The sequence below is a fragment of the Emericellopsis cladophorae genome (genome assembly GCF_022114955.1).
Source record: "Emericellopsis cladophorae strain MUM 19.33 chromosome Unknown NODE_8_length_656085_cov_119_647849, whole genome shotgun sequence".
NCBI lineage: Eukaryota > Fungi > Ascomycota > Sordariomycetes > Hypocreales > Bionectriaceae > Emericellopsis > Emericellopsis cladophorae.
This window is the reverse complement of record NW_026250933.1, coordinates 43,418-53,679: the sequence shown is the minus strand read 5'-3', so window position 1 is coordinate 53,679 and position 10,262 is coordinate 43,418. Positions and strand designations below refer to the sequence as shown.

Below are 10,262 nucleotides of genomic sequence, written 5' to 3'. Positions count from 1 at the left end.
TGGCGGGTTGCGAGCCCAAGTGAAGGGAAGCGAGGCGTTTCTAGCTTGTAGTTTTCGTCAATCAATCGCCCAGGACTGAAGAGAGATGCGTTGCGCAAGATGATGTCGGGTTACTGTCGGCTTCGTGCGAGGCTGGACTGGAGCTGTGGGAAGCTGGCGGTGCACACTGCAGATCCGCTGCCTAGACGTGGAGCACTAACGTCGGTGATGCGTACCCGGTACGCAATGACGAAGCCGGATATTAGCCGGGCTTTATATGTCTAGGACATCAAGAAGATGACAGATGGCAGGGTCATCAGAACAATTCAGGGGTAATGTGAAGTCAATAATAGAACAAAATGTTTGATCCTGGAGCCACAGTCAATTCTGTCCTAGAGTTGTCTTGATCGTTGCAGACGCCCTTCACTAACCGCGACCCCTAGAGTGGTGGATTCCAACTCACCTCAAAAGTGACGTCGCCAAGTCCGCACTTTACACGTCGCGTCTCACAGATCTCCATCACTCATCGATTTGGACGACACAGCAGACGACGCCTTACAAGAGACCCCCAAAGGCCACACTCAAACCCTTCCCAAGATGTCATCAATTGGACCCCAACTACCGCCTTCACCGCAGAAGCGCAAACACACGCCCGAACTCGACGACAGCTCTCCATCCTCCAAGGCCCAACGCACCACTGGCCCTGTCGCAAACCCAAACACCGACGAGATCGACCTCGAAGACGGCTCAGATGACGACTACGGCCCTGCGCCTCCAGCGCCAGCACCAGCAGCGGCACCCTCCAAAGGTCCTCCGCTTCCTCCCGCATCCGCCTCCCCAACAGCACAACCTCCCACCCAAAACTCCTCCTCCGACTCGGAAGACGACTACGGCCCCGCCCTCCCCTCCGCCTCGGGCGCTCCCATCATAGGCCCCTCCATGCCCCCGGCCCCTTCCACCGGGGAAGAAGCAGCCCCCCAGCGTGATGACTGGATGCTCGCACCTCCCCCCTCGGGCGGCCCCTTCACCGAGCGTGACACCACCAAGATCCGCGCCCGCAAATTCACATCCGGCAAGTCGGCCGGGGCCAAGGGCGGCGGCGGCGGCGGCGGCGAGGTCAACTCCATGTGGACAGAGACGCCGGAGCAGAAACTCGCCCGGTTGCAGGACGCAGTCCTGGGTCGCTCCACCGGCGGGGCGCAGCAGGATGGAGGCGCGGGCGGTGATGACAGTGTTCGGGAGAAGGAGCAGGAGGAGCGTAATCGGCGGATCGCAGCGAATATCGAGGGGAGTCGCGGGAGGAGTCTCGTGGAAGAACACACAAAGCAACGCAAGGAGAGTGGCAAGGCTGATGAGGACGACGACGACCCGAGTAAACGAGGTTTTGACCGAGAAAAGGACATGGCACTCGGCGGGCGGTTGGCATCGACGCAGAGAAAGGAGCTACTCAACAAGAGCGCCAACTTTGGGGGTCGCTTCTCGAAAGGGTCATTTCTGTAGATCAATCATCTGTAGATCAAAGACAAAGAAATGCATATCGTGAGGATGTGTACTCGATTGAATCCGTAATGCTATTGAACCGACAACTCCAGCGCTCCGCATACAGAAAAGCCATGCCTGCCCCAGAATCAACCCTGGCACCTAAAAATGCATTTTTACAGACGTTTCACGCCAAACTACAGGCGCCGCATAGTCTACGCGCCGGTCCTTGTGTAGTAGAGCTAGGGATGAGGGTTCCTGGTAAAAAAGGGAGGCAAGCCTGCCATCATAAATAGGTAAACGCGTCACAAATGTGCGCCGCCAGAGAGAGTGTGTATAAACAAAGTAAGGATTTTTGCTGGAAATATCAAACGTATGCCCCGTGAATCATGTTGATGAGTTGTTCGGGCGTATCCCCGACTCTAGCTGGGACGGCGTGACACTGGCTGTGGTCTCCTGCGATGTGTTTGCCGGCGGTCCGCTTGCTTGGTTGTCACGTCGATGCCCACGTCGCAGAGCTGACCGCATGCCTGACAACAGTCCCTCAGTCCTAGTCTCCGCGACTTCTGGTGTTTGCGGATTACTAGCATTCGTTGTCGCAGCATCGGCCTGGGCCTCAGGTGCCGGATCAGGCGATGCATTCTCATATCTCCTGCGTTGACGTCGTCCTGCCAGCCTAGATAGGGTGCCTTGCTGGCTACCTTGCTGAGAACCCCCCTGGCCGGCCGTCGCCGCGGTACCATCCGCAGGAGCGCTGTTGCGAGCGCCAAACACGTTGCGTAGCCTCGTGGGCAAGTTCAGACGAGAGTTTTGTCTCGCGTCAAAATTCAAGGTGCCGGTGGTGTTTTCGTTCTGAGCATTGGCGGGTCGTGGCTTGGGTGTGTAGTAATCGGCCTTGCACAGCGGGCAGCACGCGCGTCTGCTAGTTAGCCAGGGGTCGACACACCCGGCGTGGAATGCGTGCCCGCAGGTCAGGCCTCGAACATCCTCATCATCCTCCAGGGGCTCAATGCAAATGGCGCAAGCGTCACCCGGGGCCTGCAGTGCATCGGGCGGTAGAGCGGCGTCAATGTGATCGTCGCCATCCTGATCATCACTCGTGCTAGTAACACGCTGAAGTTCAGGTCGGTTGTTGTCGTCGGCCTCGGATCGTCGAGAGGTCTCTATGGGGGCGGGCTCCGTTGCGGCTCCGCTCGACTCCCTCTTCTCGTTCCCCTCATCTTTGGCCGTGTGCAACTGGTCCGGAGCCGTGGTGTCGGCATTCGTGGTGGCGTTGGTCTGCGAATGGCGGTCGAACGAGGTGCGATCATCTGACATGGCTGGCAGGATACCCTCGGCATCATGCAGGCTGTTGGCTCGCGACGCAGAGGCATCAACACCGCCAGCGGTGGGCAGACCTTCCCTCGCGCGCTCTGATACCCAGGCCTTATACTTGGTAAGCGGGAATTTCTCGTTGACCTCGTCAATTGTCATGAGCTTCTTTTCGCGGCGCCTGCGGTGCGGCCTGTTAGGCATGTTCTCCATGTTGATCTGATCGGGATCTTCGCCGTTGCGGATGGCTCGGTTCCTGGCGTTATAGCGAAAGCAGTATTTGACACCAACAATGATCCTACATATGATGTTAAAAAATTGATTCTTGGAGCCGCACGCCGCTCAGCATCATCTCAGCCCAACGGCCGGGCACCGAGGTTCTTACCAAAGGTTGGTGAATACGACGCCGAATCCCAGAGCGACGAAGAATAAGAGCGGCGAACTCGAGTTGTTGTCGCGATTGTCGCGATCGTCGTCCTGAGGTTGACCAGTCTCGCCTGTCAATTCGGTGGTTGACGTTGTTGCGGCATCGGCGGTAGCGCGGGCAACGAGCCAGACGGCGTCGCCCACATAGTCCTGGACGGCAGGCATGTTGACGGGGCGTGCTGGCGAGGAAATGGCGATGGCTATGGCAGCCACATCCAGGGTGAGTACTAGACTTTGGATGGAAGTGGACGGTGATGCCCGGTTGAGTGGTTGAATGATGCCTCGACTGGGTCGGATGCACGGATACGGATACTAGGGTGGGATTCGATTCAACTCGTGCGGCGGCAGACCGTTGGATGAAGGAATTCAATTGTCGTCGAGCGGATTCTCCGTGCGAGACAATCGAGACTGACTGCAGTGCCTACCGCAAGGACCGCGCGTGTCGAGAGCGATGGGACTGAAGATGGCAAAAGGGAGAAGGAAGGCTGGAAAGATGGGAAGGCGGAGTGCAGATGCAGATGCAGCAGGCCTGAGCAGGTTCGGGCTGTTTTGGGCTCTTGGCTGGATGCAGTGGATGGGCGCTGAATGTCGCTGATCAGTGCAGGATGTTCCAGCGTTGCAGCACTGCACAATGCGCTTGCAGGGGGGGAGCGGGGGCGATGTTTAACCGCGGAGGCCTCGCACTGTGAAGGTCTTTGTCTAGTCCGAGGCTGCGCTGTGAATGGCTGGGAAATGAGCTTTGGCCACCGGATACGAATGTGCGAGTGAATAAATCATTGATGAACGATACGTTCCGGGAGAGTCTTGAGGATAATTATAAGGTACTTTTCATGTTGCTTGATCACTGTCGCATACGTAGTGGATGTGGAATCAGCCGGGTTTTTGGCGGTGGCTGATGGCTGAGGCTGTGTAATGAAGCCTCATTCGTGCACAAAGAGAGCAAACGGCGAATAGAGCACGACGACTTGACCCAGTGATCCGGCAGTGCACTCGGCCGTTGCCATACTATATAGTATATGACGGGCACGACTTTTGTAACTCTAACGGACGATTGAAATGGCGACTTATTAGAAATCATGCCACAGCGACCGACGCCAACTCTGGCAGCAGAGCCTAGCCACGCGTAGCACAAACTTCCCTCGTCCAGCTCAAGGTCTCCCCGGTTTTTCCCCGTGTCGATGTGGCTGACTTGTCGCGCTCAATGGGGAAGCCGCTCAGCGAACGGCCTCCACAGAGGATGCCCAGAATCTTGAAGACTGCAACGAACAATTCTTGCGATGCGGAGTGCATGGCGAGCTGCGAAGCAGACAAAGGGAGGTGCTTGGCCAAGCTACTCCGTACAGGGTCCATGTCTTCTCGCGCATTGCCAAAGCGAGGCATAGACTGTACTTTGAGGCTGCGCACGACGTTCTTGCGCTGCCTGCGCTGCTCAGCTCAGCTCCGCGCACTCGCTTGGCCGCATTCCTCGCGAGCGGCCTCTACATAGTAGTATTAGGACGGCGCGGCCGCCAATCCCGCACAGAATGTCATTCTGTCCCGACCACATGCTGTACAGCGCCCATTCTACGACAGGCACACGCGTGAGATGGCGGACGCTGGCGGCTGTTCCGTCCGTCATGTCTCACGTCTCGCGTCTCACGTTCTGGAACCCTCAAATTGCGGCCAACGCAGCCGCCACAGACACGGCGGCAGTGACAGCTCGGATCCTGAAGCGCTTGACTTTATGCAAACGGGGACTGGCCTCGTTTTGGGTCTCTACCAATCATGCCCGCGGCTGAAGACCAGTCTCGAATTTTGCACTGATGGGTGAGCCAGCCACAAGACCCGGGAAACGGAAGTGATGGATAGTTGGACGCGTGTCGACACCTTCCCGGAAAGCTTGTCTGTTCGCAAGTGCCCCTCTCGACACTTTCTGGCTGGACGGTCCCGTCGGCGTGGGTGTGAGTGGGCGCAGTGAGCGAGCGGGCTGACGACTGGAGGATGTGGAGGACTGGAGTCTGATGATCCAATGGAGGGTGGGGGTGGAGACCTGCACAGTTCAGGCGTCGCACTGTCGGTCCCGCCGATGATGCATCGACTTTTGGCGTGGTCTTCGCATCTCTTCATCGTGCAGTAAGTAATCGTAGCAAGTAAGTAGGTAGTAGAGCTCATGTATGTGTTACGCAACTTTGACTCCATTCGCATGTAACCGCTCGACACAGGGTGATTAGGGTGTGATAACGGGCTATGTAGAAACTGCATGAAACAGTAAGGGCTTCATCATCTCTGCCACATACTTGTTACAGCTCCTGGAGGATCTAGCTTGGCATACTACGTACGTGTACTCGGATCACTATTTTCTAGCCGTCCCCATCTCATCATCGTGGTCATCGTCATTTCATTACTCGAATACGTGTAAGGCCATGCTTCCGCCGATGACAGGTCATCCCGCGATATGGAAAAGCCGATGACACCGTTCCTGAATGACGAGCCCTGACGACCAAGCAGCCGTCACCACTTTACGCCTTCAAGCTCACCTCCCGCGACCACAACATCCGAGATCCAGGCACCCGAGCACACAGCCTGCGGGAGGGGGGCCAACGTGGCAATGTCGCAGGGCCCTGGAATCCGAGGAACAGGCAGCTCGCACGAGCACATGCCAACCGCTGAAATGTGTTTAATGCTGGATCGCGGGAGTGGGCGGCTTGAAGGCTTGAAGCGGTGCATCATCTCACCCAGCCCAGCACTGGGCCGCCGCTGATCGACGGGGCCCTCATGTCTCATCGTGAGGCTTCTCGAAGCTCGTCTTGATGCCGTCTCGAGACATTTCATTTCGAGGCGACGCGAGTTTGTCCAAGCCCAAGTGGCCACCACCGCCATGGCTCAAGGACTTCTAAGACAGAGTTTCGTGAAAAAGCCCACAAACGTGGACTTTGCGTCGTTCGCCTTTCGCGGCCTGAATTCCCAGCAACAATGCGCATTTCAATATAATCCTCCATCCAAATGACGTGATGCCAGTCGTGACCACGCCGCTGCTACTGCTGCTGCACCTCGCAACGCTAATCACCGCCCACTGCATGTGCAATACGGTATATCCACACGCGCGCCCAGCGGCCAGCCTCAATGACGATGGTGCATGGCTCCGTCCCGGCCCCGACCAACTTGTCCTTCTTCAACCATAGCCTGCCCGGGCACAATAACCCCACCGTCCCTGATACCAACCTGACAATGGCGCCTGAGCCTCTTCGCGAGCAGTTTGCCTACCATGGCGCAGACGGCTACTACTTCAACAACAACCTGTGGGGAAAAGACAGCGCCTCGTCAGGCTCGCAGGTGCTCCACGTCAACAATGCCTCGACGGACGGTAGCTCGTGGCACACGGAGTGGTCCTGGGACGGGGCGCCCAACAATGTCAAGTCGTACCCTTATTCGGGGCGTGAACTGGGGAATGGCAGGACGAAGAAGCTGATCAAAGACATTGGGAGCATCTGGACCAAGGCCGAGTGGGACTATCGCGGGGACAGTATCCGGGCGAATGTGGCGTACGACCTGTTCACAGCCAAGGATCGGGACAGGGACACGAGCGGCGGCGACTACGAGCTCATGATCTGGCTGGGCAACTATGGGGGGATGTACCCGATTGGGTCCTCGACGGGCCATGTCACGATCAACGGCCGGTCGTGGGAGCTGTACGTGGGTATGAATGGCGACATGAAGGTGTTCAGCTTCCTGGCGGGCGAGCACGTCAAGGTTTTTGAGGGGGATTTGCGCCCGTTCTTTGGGCACATCACGGAGAAGCATGGGTTTCCAGCCCATGAACAGCATCTCACCAGTACGTCTGAATCAACTATGGGGGAACGAGTACTGACGATATAGCCTTGCAATTTGGCACAGAACCCTTTACGGGGAGCAACGCAAGGTTCGATGTCTGGTACTGGATGGGTGAGGTTGACCAGGGCTCCTGAGCAGCAAGTGACGGATGCTCACCGTCAGGTGGATACTGAGATGCTTGAGATTGAGGTATTGATTTTATGAAACATATCTCGGTTCTTTGTCTGGTTTCATCACTTGTATGAAGCGCGCCCATGAGCCAGCCCTGCTGAGCCCCACAGGACATAGTCAGTGATCAAGGCGTCGCTTGGAACTGCTTCTTTACCATATATATATATATATATATAAGCAAGCATAGCGTACACAGAGCTCTACTCTATCAGAAACACAGTCTTTGTCCCTTTGCTATGGCGGTCAATTTGGTCCGCTGTGAGCTCGTGAACGATTGTCATAGGCGCCCCACCAGCGAACGACCTTGAACTTTGAGCCTTCACCTCAACTCACCACCAACAAAGATCGCTCATCCCGACCATCTCAATCGCGCCTAGTCCACGCTCTGTTCATTTTGCCAAACTACCGTGACCGAACCCAATGCCGCCCACCAAGCTCCCCGAGTCGGGGAATCCGCTGTACGTCAGCTTCCCAGCTCATCTCGCCTGCGTGTCACGGCTAACACACAACCAGCGTCTTCTTCGACATCACCCTTGGCGGTATTATGCTCTCCATGCTTCGTCACGTCCCCCGAACGCCAAGCTGACTCCGCCAGGCGAGCCTCTGGGCCGCATCACTTTTGAGCTCTTTGCCGACGTCGTCCCCAAGACGGCCGAGAACTTTCGCCAGTTCTGCACGGGCGAGAGCAAGAATGGTGCCGGTCGACCGCAGGGCTACAAGGGCTCCAAGTTCCACCGCATAGTGAGTCTGCCATTCCTTGTCACTGTTGGCAATCGACTGATACGCGCCGCAGATTCCCAACTTCATGTGCCAAGGTGGCGACTTTCTCCACGGCGACGGCACCGGCTCAACCTGCATCTGGGGCTTCAAGTCCTTTGAGGACGAGACCTTTACCCTCAAGCACGACCAGCCCTTTCTCCTCTCCATGGCGGTACGCTCTTCCTCCCGGGGGGTCAATGGGGCACAGATAGACTAACATGAGGCAGAACGCCGGCCCCAACTCCAACGGCAGCCAGTTCTTCATCACCACCGTGCCCACCCCCTTCCTCGACGGCAAGCACGTCGTCTTTGGCAAGGTCGCGGACGGCGTCGACGTCGTCAAGAAGATGGAGGCGACCAAGACGGGCTATCGCGGCAAGGACGTGCCCAACATGGACGTGGTCGTGTCGCAGTGTGGAGAGATGTAGTCGTCCGGGCCCTGTTCACAGAATGCATCACACGTTTACTTTAAAAAGGCGGGCGGGAGGGAGCAAGAAAAGCGATTTATTTTCTTCCGATGAGAAGTGATGAAAAAGTCAAAAAAGTTGTCCATTGGAAATGTCAAACCGGGCACCATGCCTAGTACCTTTATCCCCCATCCCATGGCTTGCCAGCCAGCCAGCCAGTGGACCATTCCATATACCAACCCAACGCCGCCGATATGCTTATGACCTGTCCGTTATCCATGCATTGAGCCTCACCGCCTGGTGCCTTGTATATGCGCCGTAAATCCAGCGTTAGTATAGTACCCATGTACGAGCCGTCCCGTCTGCGTTTAGGCGACAAACGGCAACTTGACGCGATTGTGCAGAGGTGTCGGCACACTAGACGCGACAGTAGCAGTCGTCGTCGTGGTAGACTTGGACGACGGCTGCTCCTGGCCGATGAAGCCCGGCAGGATGAAACCCCCGCGGGTGCTGGAGGCGGGCATGGCAGCGTTGTTGACCACGACGGGGGTCTCCTCGGGAGCCGCCACGGTGACATACTGCGTCTCCTCGACAATGACGGTGGACGTGCTGGTAGACGTGGACGAGGGCGAGGGCGAGACCGTGGTGGTCTGGGTAACGACCTCGGTGACAGTCGATGTCGACATGGCTGAGGGGCAGGACGCAGCGGGGGTGTCAGTCACAGTGACAGTCACCGTAACGGGGTCAGGCGTCACCATGGACGCACCAGTGCAGCTAGCGACAGGGTCCTCCGGCTGCGGAGCGACAGACTCCTCGGGAGTGGCGGGGGCCTCTGACGCAGCTGGGACGCCAGGAGAAGACTCGACAGGAGCTTCACCGTCGCCCGCCGCAGGCTGCGGAAAAGACACGCCATAGTCCGTGCTGAGCTGCTCCTTGATGGCCTGAGAGTATGGCTCCGCCTTGCCCTGGAAGAGGGTGTTGGCCGCGGCCTGCTGGGTGCCGATGCTCGCATTGCCCATGCTGGGGACGATGTTGATGTCAATGGTGCTGGTGTAGCTCTCGCCGTTGAGAATGACGTCCGGGTCAAAGCCAATGTCCTTGTCACCGCGGACCCAGCTGCCGGACCAGGGGAACTTGCCCTCGGCGGTGGCGGCCATGTCGATCTTGGTCTCGTCGAGAAGGGGCCAGTCCCAGAGCCAGTAGATGGTGTAGCGCGAGTTGGGCGCCAGGTCGGTGGGCAGCTGAATGTCCGCCTGGCAGGGGAGGCTGTCGGCCTGGTCAGTGCCGATAGCACTGGCGCGGGTGCGGGCCAACTCGTCATCGGCGCCGGCAGGGCGGCCCTCGTAGCACTGCAGGTCGTCAAAGTTGCGCGTGGCCAGAAGCTTGCCCTTCTTGTTGCCGCCGGTGCCGTCCGCGTTCCACTTGAGGTGAATGTCGGCGATCTTGTCATTGTCCGTGGGCTCGGCCGTGCCGTAGAGGAAGAGTGTACCGCTGTTGAGGGGGCGACCCGGTTCTTTCTTGGTGACATGGCCGTTCTCCAGGTGTTGAATGGCGATCCAGTCGCCGGGGCTGGCGTCGAGCTCCATGTCCGCAATGGCCGCGGACAGGGGTTGCTTGTTGATGTTCTCGTCGCCGTTCCAGCCACCGTCGAGCGGCAGGCGGTAGATCCATTCGGCGTCCGTCATGCCCTGCGGCACGAGTTCCCGGAAATCACCGCCACGAGCGTAGCCAGGGGAGCCGAGGAACTGGCGGGTGTCAGGGTTGATGCGGAAGATCCTCTCGACCCACGAGTGCGCGTCGACGGTCGCGGGGAGCGCGCAGAGGAGCAGACCGAGGCCAGCTCGGTCCAGGTTGCCTGTGAACTTCATAGTAATGACGGTTCTTTTGTCTGTCAAGGATTGTTGTTGTTTGTGTGGCTGC

General features: G+C 57.9%; 5 protein-coding genes across 5 annotated transcripts; 3 read left to right on the top strand and 2 right to left on the bottom strand.

Annotated features, from left to right (window-relative positions):
* Window positions 1-576: 576 nt before the first annotated feature.
* Window positions 577-1,479, top strand: J7T54_004280 (Protein of unknown function (DUF3752); the record flags this gene model as incomplete). The annotated part of the gene is made up of 1 exon (XM_051504181.1): window positions 577-1,479. The coding sequence occupies one exon, from the start codon at window positions 577-579 to the stop codon at window positions 1,477-1,479; it is 903 nt and encodes a 300-aa protein (XP_051364109.1).
* A 366-nt stretch (window positions 1,480-1,845) lies between these two features.
* J7T54_004279 (E3 ubiquitin-protein ligase-like protein) lies at window positions 1,846-3,360 on the bottom strand (the record flags this gene model as incomplete). Its single annotated transcript, XM_051504180.1, has 2 exons — window positions 1,846-3,067; window positions 3,155-3,360. 2 exons carry the CDS (start codon window positions 3,358-3,360, stop codon window positions 1,846-1,848), a joined length of 1,428 nt encoding a protein of 475 aa, XP_051364108.1.
* Window positions 3,361-6,297: 2,937 nt separating this feature from the next.
* J7T54_004278 (uncharacterized protein) lies at window positions 6,298-7,139 on the top strand (the record flags this gene model as incomplete). Its single annotated transcript, XM_051504179.1, has 2 exons — window positions 6,298-7,006; window positions 7,069-7,139. 2 exons carry the CDS (start codon window positions 6,298-6,300, stop codon window positions 7,137-7,139), a joined length of 780 nt encoding a protein of 259 aa, XP_051364107.1.
* A 457-nt stretch (window positions 7,140-7,596) lies between these two features.
* J7T54_004277 (Peptidyl-prolyl cis-trans isomerase H) lies at window positions 7,597-8,363 on the top strand (the record flags this gene model as incomplete). Its single annotated transcript, XM_051504178.1, has 5 exons — window positions 7,597-7,634; window positions 7,690-7,715; window positions 7,772-7,917; window positions 7,970-8,107; window positions 8,163-8,363. The coding sequence occupies 5 exons, from the start codon at window positions 7,597-7,599 to the stop codon at window positions 8,361-8,363; spliced, it is 549 nt and encodes a 182-aa protein (XP_051364106.1).
* Window positions 8,364-8,710: 347 nt separating this feature from the next.
* On the bottom strand, window positions 8,711-10,210 carry J7T54_004276 (uncharacterized protein; the record flags this gene model as incomplete). Its single annotated transcript, XM_051504177.1, has 1 exon — window positions 8,711-10,210. The coding sequence occupies one exon, from the start codon at window positions 10,208-10,210 to the stop codon at window positions 8,711-8,713; it is 1,500 nt and encodes a 499-aa protein (XP_051364105.1).
* Between the last annotated feature and the right edge of the window lie 52 nt (window positions 10,211-10,262).